This window comes from Muntiacus reevesi, chromosome X (assembly GCF_963930625.1).
Source record: "Muntiacus reevesi chromosome X, mMunRee1.1, whole genome shotgun sequence".
In the NCBI taxonomy this organism is placed as follows: domain Eukaryota; kingdom Metazoa; phylum Chordata; class Mammalia; order Artiodactyla; family Cervidae; genus Muntiacus; species Muntiacus reevesi.
Window position 1 is genome coordinate 52,375,739 of NC_089271.1, and position 18,297 is coordinate 52,394,035.

At 49.6% G+C, this 18,297-nt stretch overlaps 2 protein-coding genes across 2 annotated transcripts; one reads left to right on the forward strand and one right to left on the reverse strand.

Moving 5' to 3' along the window:
- Nucleotides 1-1,797: 1,797 nt before the first annotated feature.
- On the reverse strand, nt 1,798-13,110 carry SYP (synaptophysin). Its single transcript, XM_065915822.1, has 7 exons — nt 13,072-13,110; nt 11,860-11,925; nt 10,615-10,739; nt 7,618-7,813; nt 6,735-6,926; nt 5,098-5,428; nt 1,798-2,895 (listed from the first exon to the last, which is right to left on the reverse strand). The coding sequence occupies exons 1-6, from the start codon at nt 13,105-13,107 to the stop codon at nt 5,102-5,104; spliced, it is 942 nt and encodes a 313-aa protein (XP_065771894.1). The 5' UTR covers nt 13,108-13,110; the 3' UTR covers nt 1,798-2,895; nt 5,098-5,101.
- Nucleotides 13,111-13,656: 546 nt separating this feature from the next.
- LOC136153458 (small ribosomal subunit protein uS2-like) lies at nt 13,657-14,640 on the forward strand. Its single transcript, XM_065915327.1, has one exon. It carries the CDS (start codon nt 13,718-13,720, stop codon nt 14,603-14,605), a length of 888 nt encoding a protein of 295 aa, XP_065771399.1. The 5' UTR covers nt 13,657-13,717; the 3' UTR covers nt 14,606-14,640.
- The last annotated feature ends 3,657 nt before the right edge of the window (nt 14,641-18,297 follow it).

Sequence of the window (18,297 nt, forward strand, 5' to 3'; positions counted from 1 at the left end):
ACTGCAGCCCCGTCTGAAAGCTAGACCTTGTACACCCCCGCTCCCCATGTCCTCGCTCACATCCGCTTTCAGACAGAGCCAGGGTCATTTGAGATTTATGGGAAAGGGCTTAAACTTCCGCGGCCCTCTTCCCATCCTTATAGTTCCAACTTCGAGGCCCCGTAAGTCCTCAGAAATAGATTTTAAAGGCTTCTCTCCCCTGCTCTTGCTTTTCTCTCTCCAGGTATTCTTTCCCTGAGCTAGGAGTCTCTCCTTCGCCCTCTCAGGCTTCGCTATGCCTCGGGGTGGGAAGAGGGGGTCCCTAGCACACAGTCAGAACTCCAATGCCCAGCCAAGGTAGGCACCACAACGGGCAGCGGTCCACCAGCCCTTCATGGTGGGCGCCGGGGACCCCAGCCCCCCACCCCCCTACCCTACCCTAACCCACCCCAGCCCCCCACCCCCCTACCCTACCCTAACCCACCCCAGCCCCCCACCCCCCTACCCTACCCTAACCCACCCCACCCCACTCCGGACCCATTACGCAAACCCGGTCATGTCCCGCCCCTCCCTGCCCCAGGGAGGAGCCAGGACAGGTTATGAAATGAATGAAAGAACTAACTAGTCTCCTCAGCGCCCCGCCTCCGCCTTACTGCCTAGTCGGTCTCCCGGTTCTCCAGTAGGAGTGCAGGCAAGGAAACGGAGAGACAGCAGGGTCTGAAGAATGCGAGGAGGGTGACTCGTGAAGTCTCCTTGTGAAGCATGGGGATCCTATTTGAACCCTTTGGGGATTCAAGGACAGGGCTCCCCAGAGTCTGGGAAAGGGCCTGTCTAAAGAACCCAAATTAGAACCGAACTGTAGAGAGACTCAGTGGTAAAGAATCCGCCTGCAATGCTGGAGACACAGGAAGCTTGGGTTCGATCCCTGAGTCAGGAAGATCCCCTGGAGGAGGAAATGGCAACCCGCTCCAGTATTCTTGCCTGGTAAAATTCTATGGACAGAGGAGCCTGGTGGGCTACTGTCCATGAGACTGCAAAGAGTCGGAATACGACTGGGCATTCGGTGGCCATTAGTAGGGCAGTGGGCAGGGCTACTCTGAGTGTGACTTAGAACAATCGGCAAGCGAGGCTTCACAGAGGATGCAGCTCAGCAAAGCACTGTTGGAGGGGCCGAAAATGGGGTTTCTTGAACGGTGTCCAGCAGGTCGGAGGTGGAGCTTTCTCTCACCTTCTTTTCCCTTTGTCCCCCGCCTCCGCCCCCCTCCACCCCGCCCCACCAAAAGACACTGAGAAGTCAGAGCCGTGTGGACTAGGTGGTTGAGGAATTTATTTAGGGGAGAATTAATCATATTTGTTCTTCCTCGGGGAGGGAGTCTTCAAACAATATCGAAGGGCACGGGAAAGGGAGAAGGTCTGGAGGGGTGGGGGAGGGGCAACAGCCAGACAAAATGGCAACACACGATCACAGGCACTACGGACGCCACAGACACAGCAGAGGGTGCAGGATAGGGGCTCCAGACCGGGCCTCCAACCACCCCGGGACGGACGGAAGCGGGTGTGGAGGGAGGGAGGAGGCAAGGGAAGGGGGGAGAGAGGGTGGGTTGGCCCCACAGACCCTCTGGCTCTGTCCACTGATTGCCTAGCCGGCCCATCTCAGGGTGGGCAAAGGTGTGTGGGGGGTGCCTCTCTCTGGATCCCACCCCTTAACCTCCAAGTCTTATTTCTCAGCTCTTCCTGGACCCCCTCAGTCCCCAGCCTTGGCAAAAGATATTTCCCCACCCCTAACAAAACCCATCCCTCAGCCCCAGCCAAGCCTCTCATCCTACCCTCCCCACTGCCAAGCCCATCCACTTTAAAATATATTTTTCTTCACTGCTCCATTGCGGGGGCAGGGCTGCCCTTTTTGAAACCACCAGGCAGGCCCCACCCCCACTATGAGCCCCCAACTGTCTAGAATTCTGACCATGACCTCACTCCAAGTTTGGCCCATTCCTGAATCCCACTTCTAGGCTTGCCCTGCCCCCTTCAGAATCAAACTCAGTCTATGGAAAGTTCCAAGTCACACCCCTTTCATAGATTCTGGTCCCAATCTGAGACCGCTCACTCTGGAGCCTCACCCACTGTCTAGTTCAAGCCCTCTCTAAACCAGCCCTCAGCGTTTTTCTCTACCTGGTTCCCAGGTCCCAAGTCACACTCCTTCCTTAGAACTCTGTCCTACTCTAACCCCTGGCCACTGTGGGCCCTACCACTGCCTCACTCAAAGCTCCACCCCTTCTAGACCCCCACCCTCAGCTTCCTTCCAAGCCCCATTCTAGAATGCTGTAGGGTACCCCTCTTCTTGAGGCTCCAAATCCAGTATGTCTGGAACCCAATCCATCTGCTGATTAGTCCCCTCCACTCCAGAGCTCCTCTCCAAGACCACCTTGGGTCCCAGGATCACCCAGTCTCCTCTCTTCAGTGTTGGATTTTCCCTAATGGCCCCTGTTCAGGAATTCCTGGAGGAAATCAAGGCCAGAGTCAGGAGGAGGAGAGGGAGAAAGGGGAGATAGTCTGAACTCACACCCACCCTCCCCATGCAGCCTTCTGTCTCCTCCCTGTGCCCCTTAAAGAGTCCCCCCAACCTCAGAGCACAGGGCCAGGGAACAGAGAGGGGCCAAAGGATGAAGGGGAAGGGGTAGGGGTAAGAGAAGGGCCCATTCAAGATCGGGTCCTTAATGCACAAGGGGAGTGGAGTGGGGGCAGGGCTTAGACAGATAAATAGATATTTATATATAATATATATATATATAAACAGCAAAGACAGTTAAGGGTCTCCTGGCTTGAGGGGTGGAGACCTGGGGTGTAGGGGTGGTAAGTGGGGGCAGGCCTTCTCCTGAGCTCTTGCCTACCCATGGGGTCCTCCCAGGCTGCACTGACCTGTGGAGACAAAAGACACAAAAAGGAGAGGTGGTCCAAACACAGGTAGTGCCTTTAGGGAAGGGCTGGGCTGCTATGCCTCTGCCCAAGCTTTACCCTCTATCTGCCATGCCCTTCTTCCTTCCTTCTTCCTTCATTTATAGTCTTGGGATCAGCTTCATCCCAGCTGCTCCTGTTGGGAAGATATACCTTACCTCCACTAGATTAGGTACCAAAGAAATTATGGTTTCCTTTTGGATTGGTTTCCCCTAATCCAAAAACATCTGTTAACAGGTACTGCTCTCCTCATTGCTGACAAACTACACTGAGCAGAGCGAAGATCCATATCTTTGTGGAGCTTACATTGTAGCAGAGGAGACAGAGAGACTTCAAACAATGACCATGATATGTAAATAAGTTATCTAATATGACATAGGTGATAATAAGTGAAATGGAAAAACAAAAAGTAGACTGTGATGAGGGGGATCAGGAGTGCCAGTAGGGAAAGAAAGGTTGCTCTAGTAAGTAGGTAGTCAGAGAAGACCTCATTGAAGAAGTGACATTGGAATAAAGACTTAAGGAGGTGAGGGAATGAACCATGCAGATAACCAAGGAGAAATACATTCTGGGCAGGGAGCACAGCCACCAGTGCAAAGGCCCTGGGGTGAGACCACATCTAGTGTGTTTGAGGAACAGCAAGGAGATCTGTGGGGCTTCACTGGAGTGAGCAAGGGAGAGTGATGGAAGGTGATGTCAGAGAGGTAGGTAATGGGGTCACATAAGGCCTTGTGGACAAAATTGTGAGGACTTCAACTTTGACTCTGGATCAGGTATAAATCAAGGGGAAATTTTAAAATGATAGTAAAATGTTTCATGCTATGTTGTTTCAGTAAATGTTTCTTAACATTAGTAGTGCTCTGATTTATCTATGGCATGAATTAGTCATGGTGACATCCCCTAATCTAGTAGAAGAGATAGTAAATAAATGTATAAACTACAGACTGTGATAAAGAAAACATAGGGAAAGGTAAGAAAAGGGACTTGTAAGGAGTTGGCCAGGTAAGGTTATCGTGTGTGTGGGTTTGAAACTCCAAGGAGAAAGCAAGTACTAAGACCATGAAGTTGGGACTGTGCCTGGCACATCGAGATGGTCAGTGTGGCAGGAACAGAGTCAGGGGGAGTGGTTGGGAATGAGAGGTCAGAGAAATGAGGGGTGGGGCTAGATTGTGTAGGGCCTCGTGGGCCATAGTGAAGGTTTTGGCTTTTAATCTGAGTGAGCCCCAGCAGAGATCTGAGTTCGGAGCACAGGAGGGCTGTGGCTTGATTTAGGATTTAACAGGGTTGTTCCCCAAGCTGTGAGCAACATATAATGGGAATGGGAGTGGAAACCAGTGAAGAGGTCCAGAGGGACAGTGTGAAGATTATAGATATATTTTGAAGGTAGAGCCAATAGGAATTTTTAATGAATTGTATATGAGATACCTAATAAACTCCTCCCTGCCCTTTCCATCCTGGCCAAGTGCCAGAAGCTACCTCCACCTGTGTTGCCACTCCCTTGCCTTCCCCTCTAACGCCATCAGCCTGTCTCTATTTCCCATCTTCCCCTCTCATATGTGAGGGATATCTCGCTTCTCTTTAGGGTCCCAACAAGGCAGGCAAGACTTTCCAATGCCCCCTGCTTCGCTCTGCCCCGCCCCTTTCCTTCTTGGAAATTCCACACCACGCCCCTCATCTCCACGGTTGCGGAGAGGTGGCGGATCTGTCACCTCCTTCCAGATTAATAATCGCTGACCTTCATGATTCAAGCCCATTTACCCTCATCATCCATTGGCCTTATAACACATAGGCTAAGACCCACCTCCTCTTCCCTCTTCGGCGCCTGCGCCCAGCCGACTTTCCAGTACGCAAATCCTCCTGTTATTCCTCCTTTCATTGGTTGCTCTGCCCGCTTCTCTCCCCTCCCTTCCAGAGCAGCACTTCCACCTCTCTCCCATTGGCTCTTTATTCTGCCTATTTTCAAAAGCCACTCTTCTCCTCTCCACCATTGGCTAGTTACTCGTCATTAACATGTAGCTCCGCCTCTCTATTGGCGCCTTCAAACGGCCGTCCTTACTTGTCCAGCTAGCGTCCTATGGACATATTCTCCTGCCTCTTATTGGTTTGTTGACCCGCCCATCTCCTTTAGTGAACCCTCATTGGCCATCTTACCCGTCTGTCACTCACCAGACTACATCTGATTGGAGAAGGATGTGGGTGCGCCCTGAGGGCCGTAGCCTTGCTGCCCGTAGTCGCCCTGAGGCCCATAACCACCGCCACCGCTGCTGGCCGGCTGCCCGTAGTCTGGCTGATAGCCGCCCTGGGGCCCGTAGGAGTCCTGGGGCCCGTACCCGCCGGGGCCCTGCCCGTAGCCTGCCTCGCCATAGGCGTCCCCGGGCGCTGGTTGCTTCTCGGGGGCACCGGGAGGAGCGCGCAGGAATGGGGCGGCCCAGCCTGTCTCCTTGAACACGAACCACAGGTTGCCGACCCAGAGCACTAGGTTCAGGAAGCCAAACACCTGCGGGGAGACAAAGCTCTGCTGTCATCTAGCGCCCATTGCCCAGGTGGTCCCGGGGATCATTGAGGCTTTTTGCATCAGGCTTGGATTCGCGGGCGCCCGGAAGGTGGTGGTTTCTGAGACCCTGACGCTCCGAGTCCCAGCACATGAATGTCTATGTGCAAAAAAATCACCTTGGTGGGGGTGATTAGAATTCACATTCCCAGGGATATATGTGTTTATGTATTTGCATATATACACGTTTATACATGTACAGAATGTAGTAAATGAATCTAATTTTGTAAGATATAGTAAAATGTTAAGCATAAATTTTTATTAAATATGTAGGCATAACACTAATAAACACACACACACATATGTATAAATACATATGTATAAAGTACATAAACAGGATTTTCCAGGCAAGAATACTGGAGTGGGTTGCGATTTCCTTCTCCAGGAGATCTTCTTGACCCAGGGATGGAATCCACGTCTCCTGTATTGCAGGCAGTTTCTTTACCACTAAGCCACCAGGGGCTTATGTATAAATACATATGTGTAAAATATATAAATATATGATTTATACTAAAACAAAGATATGGAATTTGTATAAATACGTACAATGTAATTCAGTTTGGGGCCAGAAAGTAATATTTCTACTTTACAGTTGAGGAAACTGAGGCCCAGAGAAGCTAAGTGGCTGGTCTAATAGCCAGCAATTGACAGAAAAAAATTGGAACCTTAGCATCTGTAACACTTTTATACGACTTACCATGTGCCAGGTCCTTTTCTAAGCATTTTGTATGTTATTACTCCACTAATCAACTTTGAAGCAGGACCTCTTGTTTTCAATTTATATGCTCAAACTGAGGTCTGAGAGACTATCTATTGATGGTTACAGGTTATAGAACCTGCAAGTGGCAGAACCGGGATTTGAGCTCAGACTGACTCTGGCCAGTAGGGGGCGTCCAGATGAGAAACATTTCAAGTTATTCTTTTATTTTGCATGTAAGGAAACAGGTCCCTAGAGGGTACTCACTGAGTTGCCAGAGATTCTACATGACTAGGCTGAGCCTTGGATCCAGGACCTAACTGGACAGAAAATCTCATGTTCCCCTTTTGGGAACAGTTTGTAGTGTCACAGTGATTACAGTTACTATCTCATCCTTCAAGGCTCTGTTATTTGCATGCCTCCTCCAGGAAGCCCTCTTGGATTTCTTCAGAATTCTCCTCTCATTTTTTTCTCTCCACTACTCCCCCTCCCCATGCCAGATTAAGTTTCCCAACCACCCTCCCCAGCTGGCCCAGCCAGCTTCCCAGGACTTACCACTGAGGTGTTGAGGCCAGATGTCACAGGGTCCCTCAGCTCCTTGCATGTATTCCCTGGCTGGTGGCAGACATGCATCCCCTTAATAATGTTCTCTGGGTCTGTGGCCATCTTCACGTCTGACAGCCCCTTGGCCCAGGCCGATGAACTAACCAGCCACATGAAGGCAAACACTGCTGTGGCCAGAAAGTCCTAGGACAGGCAGGGGAGAAGGATACAGGACCATGAGTGGGCTGCTTCATGCTGGGCTGTGGGGCCTCCTAAGATCACAGGCTTTCTTGGGAGAGGGGGGTCCCCCAGAAGAGGCTGTCTCTCCCCTGCCTTTCCAGCTCTTGAAACCCCCAACGCTCACTTGAAGGTGGCCCTTCTCACTTGGACGTGTGTGTATTTGTGTGTATATGTGACACAGAGGGTGTGAGCGTGTGATTGTGGTATGTGGGGTGTGTGTGTGTGTGAGGAGGGTTCTTTGAGTTGATTGTCTAATCTGTGGCAAGTAGTGTGTCTTTCCACTTATGTCTGAATGTGGGGATTTGTGTCATTTTTATCTGGAATGAGGGTGTATGAGTACGGCTGTATAGGAATCAGTGTGTCTGTGTGGTGTGATGGATGACAAGCATGACTGATGTAGTGAACCTGTGTGCTCCTTTCTTTCATCTAGGCTGTGGGGTTTGGTGAGAGGTGGTAAGTTTCCAGGTGTCTGGGATTCCGTGTGGGCTGTAGATGTGTCCCTGTCACTCTATGAGTCAGTGTCTCTGATGCTCGTAGCAGCAGTGCTTGCGTGTGAGCCTATCTGGAATTTGGTGCGGCCTGTGAAAATGGCTGCGTCCCCAAGGCTCCATGTCCCCTGGCCCCTGCATGCATGTGAGTGGCTGTGGGAGCTCACCAGCATGGGCCCCTTGTTGTTCTCTCGGTACTTGTTCTGCAGGAAGATGTAGGTAGCCAGAGCCCCCATGGAGTAGAGGAAGGCAAACACGGCCACGGTGACAAAGAATTCAGCTGATGAGGAGTAGTTCCCCACCAGGAAGATTTTTTTAGGGTCCCCTTGGCAGGTGGGTGCCTCAAAGTACACTTCGTGCAGCCTGTGGAGAGAGGTGGGCAGGTGTGGCCTAGGCCCTAAGAACTCCCTTCCCCTCCCCCCTTCCCAGTCATGGGTCCTCCCAGATTCTGACATGGTCCCAGGAAGAGGAGGAGATAACCATTCACGAGCACCTACTGTGTACCAGTCACATTTCATTATTTGTTGTTGTTTGGCTTTTATGGTTGCACCACAGGGCTTGTGGGATCCTAGTTCCCTGACTAGGGATTGAACCCTAGCATAGAGTCCTAACCACTAGACCACCGGGAAAGTCCTGCAGTCACATTTCAGTGATTGCTGAGAACATCCCGGTGAAATAGGTGTTATTCAGCCCTCACTGCAATCTAGGCACTTTGCAGAACACACCAGGCACCCTCCCACCCTAGGATCTTTGCACTAGAATGCTCTCCTAGATATCTCATATCTTACTCATTCCATCTCCTTCAAGCTTTGCTACACTGGTCATCTTCTCAGTGAGGTCTTCCCTGATCTATTTAAAATTAAATCTAACCATTCCCTCCCAGCACTCCTTAGGCCCCTTCTTTGCTCCATTTGCTCTGTAACTGTGATACCCCTGGACATACCATGTATGTTACTTTTTTCCTTGATTTTTGCTGTAAGTACAAGAGGGCAGGGCTTTTCCCTTGGTTTTGTTCACTGTTATGCCCTTAAGTCTCGGAACAGTGCTGCCACATAGTAGGCGCTCAATAAGTATTTATTAAATGAAATATGTGGAGGCAGAAACAGAGGCTTCAAAAATGCCTTGACTTGCCTAAAGTCACACAGCTGGCATGGGAATGACAGAATTGGGATCTGAATCCTGTGTTTTTCCCCTATGTCATGTTGACTCTTCTCTCCACCTCACTTCAGGTCCTCAAAAGAAAAACAAATGTGTACATAGCCGAGGAGAGCCCAGAGACTACAAGATAGGAGGAGACGGACAGAAAGACAGGAGGGTAGAAGGGATGCAAGAACGGGATGGGTGTATGTGAGGTGTGGGTGGGGCGGGTGGGGGCAGACTGCGAAGACATGTGGTGTGAGGGAAGAGGGGTCATAAGGAGGAATGTGTGGGGGGAGAAAGACTGGGGTGACGTCCCTGAGCTCTGACCTCAGGTTGGAGGGCAGGATCCTGAGATAAGCAAATGGTGCCAGTGCCCTTGTATAGCAAAGCTTAAACGTATTGATCAGCTCTAAGCATTTTATATAATTGCCTCTTTTAAGGACCCTCCCCCACAATTCTCTAAAGGAGGCATTATTATACCTGTTTTACAGAAGAACAAACCAAGGCTCTGCAAGACTAAGTTACTTATCCGGGGCTGCAAGGCTGCTAAATGATGGAGCTAGAAGTTGGGTCTGGTTTGAGTTTTTGGGTTTCTAGGGGGAATGAGAGGTCCTTAAGGGGGTTTATTGGGGCAGTGGCAGGGTTGGTCAAGGGGAACACAGGCTAAAGATTTTTCTTCCCCTGGCAGACTTGTGGGTAAAGGGCAGATCCTCAGGACCTGAGGCTCTAGGCATGGGAGGTGTTGCAGGCCACAGATTTTTGTGGCCTTCTAGATTCCAAAGTATCCCATGCTGCACCCCCTACTCCTTCCCCAAATTCCCTTGGCTTCTGTGAGCTGGTGGATCCCTGGTTGCCATGCCCCTTCCCCAGCCTCTCAGACCATGCCTCCCTGGCACTTTTCTTTTGATTATTGCTCAGGACCACTGCTGGACTATCCTCTCTTCAGTCTTCCCTCTCACCTTGGATGATCTCCTGAGCCTACATTTACCCTTAATGCTCAAAAATCCCTAATTTCCAACTCAATCCCTGACCTCTTTCCTGAGTCCTTTAAACTTCTTTATTTCCCTTATTTTAACAAACACTTATGGAGTGCTTATTGTGTGTCTGGCACTGTGCTAAGCATTTTACAAGTATTAATTCACTTAATATGTATCATAACCCTATAGGATGAGTATTATTATCTCCTTTTATGGATGAAGAAATGGAGACCTGGAGCAGGTATGTGTCTTGTCCTAGTAGTGGAAGAGCCTCAGGAGCCTCCATTGAAATTGTTCTTGTAAGTCCCTGTCTTTCCATGGCTAGGAGGGAAGCCTCTCCATTAGGGCAGCCACTTTGCCTGCTTGTGCTCACTCTCGTGTACCTAGCATCCAGCATACGGTGAGAGCTCAATAATTTTCTGAACTGCTTAATTGGGTTTAATCCTTCCCTATGGCTAAGCAGCACCCCCTCATTATTCTCTATTTTAAGACCCTGCAGGAGGGTCCCCTCCTTGGATTTCTCCCAATTTGCAATTATCTTTATTAATTTGTTTATTTGTTATAATGTTGGCTCCATAAGGTAGCTTGGTCTGTTTTGTTCACTGTTTTATCCCCAGCACTTTGAGCAGTACCTGACATAAAACAGGTTCTCAAGAAATGTATATGGAATGAATGAATGGGAATTAAATAATAATATTGGCTAACATTATTATCCTATGGCATTAAGGATACATATATATGTGTGTGTATATATATATATAATTTTGAATCTTATTTATTGCTAGTCTCCTGTCCCTCCCCTTCACTAGAACATAGCCAGAGGGCAACAGCCTATGCCTGTCTTGGTCACCACGTGTCCCAGATGTCCAGAGCAGTGCCAGGCACAAGGTAGGTGCTCAGTGCATGCGCAGTGACCTGAGTGGGTGTGGTCTCCCGAGGTGCAGGCTGGGCAGGAGCCTCTGGGGTGGAAGTGTCGGCCAGTCCCAACCCCCCACCCCCATCCCAGGCCTGTCAGGATCCCAGGGGTGGGCTAGAGTGGGGGCACACCTGAAGGGGTACTCGAATTCGACCTCGATGTTGAGGTCACTCTTGGTCTTGTTGGCACAGTCCACACTCAGCTGGAACTCCCCACTGTAACTGCCGCATGTGGCAAAGGCGAAGATGGCAAAGACCTTGGGCAGTAGGGGTGGGGATGGCCACAGTGAGCCTGTGTGCACGTGGGGTGGGGCTGCCCTCCTCTGGACAGATCAGGACCCAGCATAGGCAGCAGCAGATGGACTAGTCCCCACCCCCACCCCCTAATCAGGGCTCATGGGGCCCAAGGACAAGCTGATTAGAGGGGTGTGACTATCTCTTCCAGTCTTTCTCCCACTGTCTCTCTTGGGCTCTGCATCTCAATAATGCTCTGATTCCCCTTGTTCTGGCTCAGTCTCTATTTCTCTGTCTCTGTCTCTCCGTATTCTGCCTGTCTCTGTTGTCCTCTGTGTCTCTACTTCTCTCAGTCTCTCTCTCTCTGTATTTCTCAATGTCTTTGTCTTCCTCAAATATCTCTGTCTCTCTGTTTCTCTCTCTACTTCTCTAGTATCTATGTGTGTCTCTTTCTGCCTCTTCTCTCTCTCTCTCTCTCTCTCTGTGTCTTTCTGTTTCTTGGTCTGTCCCTAACTCCCTGCTTTGTCTCTGACTCGTTGTCTCTATGGTGGTCTCTCTGTCTCCCTCCTGCCTTTCTGTTTATCAATTTATCTCTTTCTCTTTCCCCAGTGGGTCTCTTCTCCTCCTATCTCTTTCTCTTCCCCACCCCACTTTTCTTCCTCTCTTCCTGTGTCTGTTTCTCTTTGCATCTCTATTCATCTTTCTCTGTCTCCCATTTCTTTGTCTCTTTCTCATCTCTATATCTTTTTTTCTGGGTATTTCCATCTCTGTCTCCATCATTCCTGATCTCCCATTCTCTCTGTCTCCTTCACTGTCTCTGGGTTTCTCTGGATTTGTGTCTCTCCCTGGAGCAACCAACTTAAGGCTTCACCTCCCTTGCCCCTCTCTCACCTCAGGAGAGGAAGTAGCACATCACAATATTCCACTTCATGATGTGGGTACCCTTTGCCTTATGTGATGTTACATCACGGCCCATCCATTCTCTGGCCCCAATGCCCTGGGACTTCACCCTGGAGCCCAATTTCCCCATACCCTTTGCCCCCCACCCACCCATCTATTCCTCCCTCCCCATCCATATTCCATCTCTGCTCTTCCGAATCCCAGTACCTCCCTCTTTCTCCCCACAGCTCAGACAACACTCACCCATTGCAGCACCTTCACGAAGCCGAGGGGCTCCTTGACCACCCGGAACTGACCCCCAGCCACCAGCTGAGGAGAGAATTAGTGGGGAAGGGTGGGGTTGTTGGGGATGGAGAGGGAGGTGAGGGACAAGGCCACCAGGCAATAACCCCTGGGGATAAGGCATGTGATCTCGGGGAGAGAGCGACATTTGGAGAGAAGGTGAAAAGGAGAAAGCGACACTTTGGGGAAGGTGTGAGCTCAGGGTCTCTGAAGAAGATCCCTGGGGTTCAGGGAGGTGGGGAGATAGATGGTAGAGGGGTTCAAGGGTGAGGAAGATGGAGATGGAGTCAGGACTAATTAAGGAAGGAGAGAAGGTTTGAAATCGTAAAGATGAGTCAGATGGCAAAGGGGATCAGGTGGAGAGAGTGAGGACGGAGTTGGGGTTCATTAAGGTGGGGGAAATGGTCTTGGATGGTGAAGGTGAGTCACAACAGGGAGGGAGTTGGGTTGGCTAGGGTGGGGGAGGGGTCTGCAGCGGTAAAGGTGAGTCAGATGATGGTGGTGGGGTGTCTGAGATGATGAGGATGGGGAGGGGTTAGTCCTGGTTAGAGATGGGCGAGGTTCTAAGGTGGTGAAGAAGAGCGCGATGGCAGAAGGTCTGGACTGATTAAGGTGGAGGGGAGCTGGGACATGGCTTCACTGTATATGTGCCGGGGGAAGGGAGACTAGGGGTTTGGGAGAAGCGAAACCGATCGTCCCCCTTGGTCTGCTCTGGGGGAAGAGGTGGTCATCTACCAGGGTACCATCTGGAAGGGTCTGGAAGGGGCAGGTGTCAACCCTCCCTTGCACCCCCGCCCCCACTCCTTCTGTCGCTCTATTTCCTAGCTCATCCGCAGCACCCTCCAATCTTCCGTCCATTCTCCCTTCCCTTCCCTCCTTGCCTATACCTTAGCTCTAAGACCCCTCTTCTTCCTCGCTCGCCTGTAAGGAAATGGCTTCTGGAGGTTCCCGCTGCGGCAGTGAGGACAGCCCTCGCTGCGGCAAAGGGCGCACTCCTTTTCTCCACCTCCCCTTCCCTCCCCTCGTCTGCCGCAGACCCCAGCCCCAGAGCCAGGGACCAAGAGTCGGCTGCTAGAATTCCGGCCACCACCTCTTAGAGTAGGCGGATTCACTGCGAACCGGGCGAGGAGGCCGGGCAGCGGCGGGCTCTGTCCGCGGTGCTGGAACGCGTACCTGATTCACCACGTCCATGTCGGCCAGCAGCAGCATCAGCAATGCGGGGGGCGGGAGGCGCCTGCTAGCAAGGGCGGGCGCAGGGTGCGGCGGGGGCGGCGCGCGATCGTCGGAACAGCCCAGGCGGCCGCAGCTCCGCCCCTCGCACCCCCGCCTCACTCGCCAAGGGAGCCTGCGCACAGCGGCCGTGTCTAAATCTCACTGGTCGCCATTCCAGCCGGGAGGTTGGAACCGTGAGAATTCTCTGGGAAGGTCGTGATCTCTGAAAACACGCCTAGAGATCTGGGGAGGCAGACCGTTCCGTCCTACAGTAGGACAGTTTGCCAGCCCTTTACTGAATTTGTTGAATGTGTTCATTTATTTAATCCTTAGAACGTCCCTATGTGGTAGGGAACATTGTCCCCATTTTTATAAGTGAGGAAAATTAGTCCTCAGAGAGGTTAAGGGACTTGTATAACATTACCCAGCTAGTTACTGACAGTGCCCAAAGTCCCTGCAATTTAAATGTAGTTCAGGGTCTTGAGGGTTTCTTCTTTTCTGCATTTTCAGAACATTAAAAACAAAACTAGCTTTCGGCGCTGCCCTGAGAGGGGTCCATACGGCGTTGTTCTCGATTCCCATCATAACTTAAAGGGAAGCTTTCACAATGTCCGGAGCCCTTGATGTCCTGCAAATGAAGGAGGAGGATGTCCTCAAATTCCTTGCAGCAGGAACCCACTTAGGTGGCACCAACCTTGATTTCCAAATGGAACAGTACATCTACAAAAGGAAAAGTGATGGCATCTACATCATAAATCTGAAGAGAACCTGGGAGAAGCTTCTGTTGGCAGCACGGGCCATCGTTGCCATTGAAAACCCGGCTGATGTCAGTGTCATATTCTCCAGGAATACTGGCCAGCGAGCTGTGCTGAAGTTTGCGGCTGCCACTGGAGCCACTCCCATCGCTGGCCGCTTCACTCCGGGAACCTTCACTAACCAGATCCAGGCCGCGTTCAGGGAGCCAAGGCTTCTGGTGGTCACCGATCCCAGGGCTGACCACCAGCCCCTCACAGAAGCCTCTTACGTTAACCTGCCCACCATTGCTCTGTGTAACACAGACTCTCCTCTGCGCTACGTGGACATCGCCATCCCATGCAACAACAAGGGAGCGCACTCAGTGGGTCTCATGTGGTGGATGCTCGCCCGGGAAGTTCTGCACATGTGTGGCACCATCTCCCGAGAACACCCATGGGAGGTCATGCCGGATCTCTACTTCTACAGAGATCCTGAAGAGATTGAGAAAGAAGAGCAGGCAGCAGCTGAGAAGGCTGTGACCAAGGAGGAGTTTCAGGGAGAATGGACTGCTCCAGCCCCAGAGTTCACCGCCACTCAGCCCGAGGTGGCAGACTGGTCCGAGGGCGTGCAGGTGCCTTCCGTGCCGATTCAGCAGTTCCCCACGGAAGACTGGAGTGCTCAGCCTTCCACTGAAGACTGGTCTGCAGCTCCCACCGCTCAGGCCACTCAATGGGTAGGAACCACCACGGAGTGGTCGTAAGCGGTTCTTTCACAGACTTCCACCAAGATGGAAAATAAACCGTTTCTAAAAAAAAAACAACAAAAAAAAAACCAAAACTAAACACCCTCCCACTCCCAACTATCTCCCCTGTTTCTCTCTTTCTTAGTCAAAGTGTTGCTTTGACTAAGGAACAACTTAGTCAACTCCCTACTCCAATTCTACACTTGTTCATTTCAGTTTAGTTCAGTCGCTCAGTCGTGTCCACCTCTGTGACCCCATGAATCGCAGCACGTCAGGCCTCCCTGTCCATCACCAACTCCTGGAGCTTACTCAAACTCATGCCCATCGAGTCAGTGATGCCATCCAGCCATCACATCCTGTCATCTCCTTCTCCTCCTGCCCCCAATCCGTTGCAGCATCAGGGTCTTTTCCAATGAGTCAACTCTTCGCATGAGGTGGCCAAAGTATTGGAGTTTCAGCTTCTGCATCAGTCCTTCCAATGAACACCCAGGACTGATCTCCTTTAGGATGGACTGGTTGGATCTCCTTGCAGTCCAAGGGACTCTCAAGAGTCTTCTTCAACACCACAGTTCAAAAGCATCAATTTTTCGGTGCTCAGCTATCTTCACAGTCCAACTCTCACATCCATACATGACCACTGGAAAAACCATAGCCTTGACCAGACGGACCTTTGTTGGCAAAGTAATGTCTCTGCTTTTTAATATGCTGTCTAGGTTGGTCATAACTTTCCTTTCAAGGAGTAAGCATCTTTTAATTTCGTGGCTGCAGTCACCATCTGCAGTGATTTTGGAGCCCCCCCAAAATAAAGTCAGCCACTGTTTCCACTGTTTCCCCATCTATTTCCCATGAGGTGATGGGACCAGATGCCATGATCTCAGTTTTCTGAATGTTGAGCTTTAAGTCAACTTTTTCTCTCTTCTCTTTCACCAAGAGGCTCTTTATTTCCTCTTCACTTTCTGCCATAAGGGTGGTGTCATCTGCATATCTGAGGTTATTGATATTTCTCCTGGCAATCTTGATTCCAGCTTGTGCTTCCTCCAGCTCAGCGTTTCTCATGATGTACTCTGCATATAAGTTAAATAAGCAGGGTGATAATATACAGCCTTGGCGTACTCCTTTTCCTATCTGGAACCAGTCTGTTGTTCCATGTCCAGTTCTAACTGTTGCTTCCTGACCTGCATACAGGTTTCTCAAGAGGCAGGTCAGGTGGTCTGGTATTCCCATCTCTTTGAGAATTTTCACAGTTTATTGTGATCCACACAGTCAAAGGCTTTGGCATAGTCAATAAAGCAGAAACAGATGTTTTTCTGGAACTCTCTTGCTTTTTCGCTACACTTGTTACAACCTGTTTATTCCTCAGTCCTCTCTTAATTGGATTATACTTCCTTCACGCTGCCAAAATGAGGCCCACTGAGGTCAATGGCAATTGCCAGGTTGTAGAAGCCAATGGATAAATACAGTTGGAATTTAAAATGCTAAGCCTCACTTGTACTAAAAGAAATGCCTATAAAAGCTACCAAGACATTGTTTTTCACCTTTGAGGGTGGGGAATATAAAACAGTTTGATAATGCTCATTATTAGTGGGTTGGCCAGAAATAGGCATTCTCATAAATTGCCCATGGAAGTTAAATTGGTATAACTTCTGTAGAGAATAGTTTGGCAGGATATATAAAACTATCAAGACCATATATGTGGCTCAGCACTTAACACTTGTAGGAATTTGTCTTGCAGGGAGATTCATACATGTGCTAAAGGAGGTATATATAAGATGATACACTGCAGTGCTCTTTATTTTTTATTATAAAAATAAAGAAATGTGGACACTTCCCAAGTGCTCATTACTGGTGGCCAGTTTAACAAAAAACTCAGCTAGAGCCACAAAATGGAGTACTATGTAGCTGTCATTACTAATAATATGGAGCTGTGTAATGATATCCAAGATACTTAAGTAAGAAATGCAAGAGGCCAAACTATGTGGGAATTATGTACAAACAGAATGAAGGGATTGTATCATAATGATAGAATAACTAACATTTTAAATTGTGGCAATTCTGTGAGCTTCTTATATAGCACTCATTTAAATCCTCACAACAACTCTATGAGTCAGGTACTACTACTATCCCAAACTAAACTGAAGGAATTTTCTAAAGTAATACAGTTGGAAAGTGATAAAATTAGGATTTGAATAGCTGGTAAGTGGCTGAACTTTGAACAGCTGGTAAGTGGCGGAGCTAGGATTTGAACCCAGGAAGCTTGGCTCCAGCACCTGTTACTGTTAGCCATTGTGCTAACTTATCAGTACAGCATCCTATAACTGTATAAAAGATATCTGATAACACTGGTTGCCTCCACGCCAAAAAAAAAAAAAAAAAAAACACTGGTTGCCTCCAGAGGGAAGGGAAACTTTCACTTTATACTCCTCTGTGCTTTTGAATTTTGAACTATCTGAATGTACAGTTCAAATGTATGTATGAAGAGCATGGGCTTTGGCATCTAATTGCTGGAATTTGCATCCCACCTCTAATATCTGTTCCTGTATGACTTTGGACAGGTAAGATAATTTAAAATGGTACTTATAGGATAGTTGCACTGATTAAATAAGATAATCACTGTAACACACCTAGTTTGGGGCCCAGTAAATGGTTCGTTTTACCTCTACACATCTCTGGAACTACTCCCTTCTCTCCATTTCCTCCACCACCTCCCCTGGCTAAGGCAACCATCATTCCTGCCAAATTTAGCATCTCCAGTCTCTTCCCCCTCCCTTCTGTTTTCAGCACAAACGTCAGAGCATCTATTTAAAATGCAAAGTTAACTATATCACTACCCTGCTCAAATTCCTCTCATGGCTCCCCACTTCGTTCAGGAAAAACACCAGGGGTTGGGGCCTGCCATTCAAGGGTCTGCATCATCTGGCCTCGGGTGGCTTGTCCCACCTCATCCCCCAACAACTCCCTTCCCTCTCTTTACCATACCCATAACTTACTTTCCCACCATACACAAGCCCAACCACCCTAAGCCTTTGTTTCCAGACCTAGTGCAACTCTATATTCTGAGTTCCAGATCTCCAATTTTGGTTTCTCTCAAATTTCAGTCCTGGTTCAATTGACACAAATTATACAAATGAGAAACCCCCGCTCTGAGAGCTGGGGGGAGACCTTAGGTCAGACCTTCCCCGCAGGTGGCCCCATCCTGTGCCACTTCCAACACTACCTCAATTCCTTTGGCATGGGGATGACTAACACTTTGGACAAGTCCTGACACAGGTCTAAGCCAGCTCAGTTTGTGGTAAGGGAAACCCAAAACAGTGCCTGGTACAAAACAAATGCCTGTTAAACCTTCACTGAATGAAGGAGACCCCAAAGTTTGGGCAACGACTAAAGGTAGGAAAAGAAGCAGAAAGAGGAGCTGTGGGATCTGGGAATGGGGTACTCTAAGTTGGTCTCAGGAAAGCCAGATTGGCCCTGAATGGGTTCTCCCAGGCTAGAAACCTCACCTTAAGCTGTCACCCATGTCTTTTACAAATGGAGTTAGATTGTCTCTCTCTCTCTCTCTTTCTGGCCATGCTGTGTAGCATGCAGGATCTTAGTTCCCCACCAAGGATCGAACCCCATGCCCATGCAGTGGAAGTGCAACCTTAACCACCATACCACCAGGGAAGTGTTAGATTTCCTTTTGTTCCAGCAGAAGAGGCAAAGTAGGAGACAGG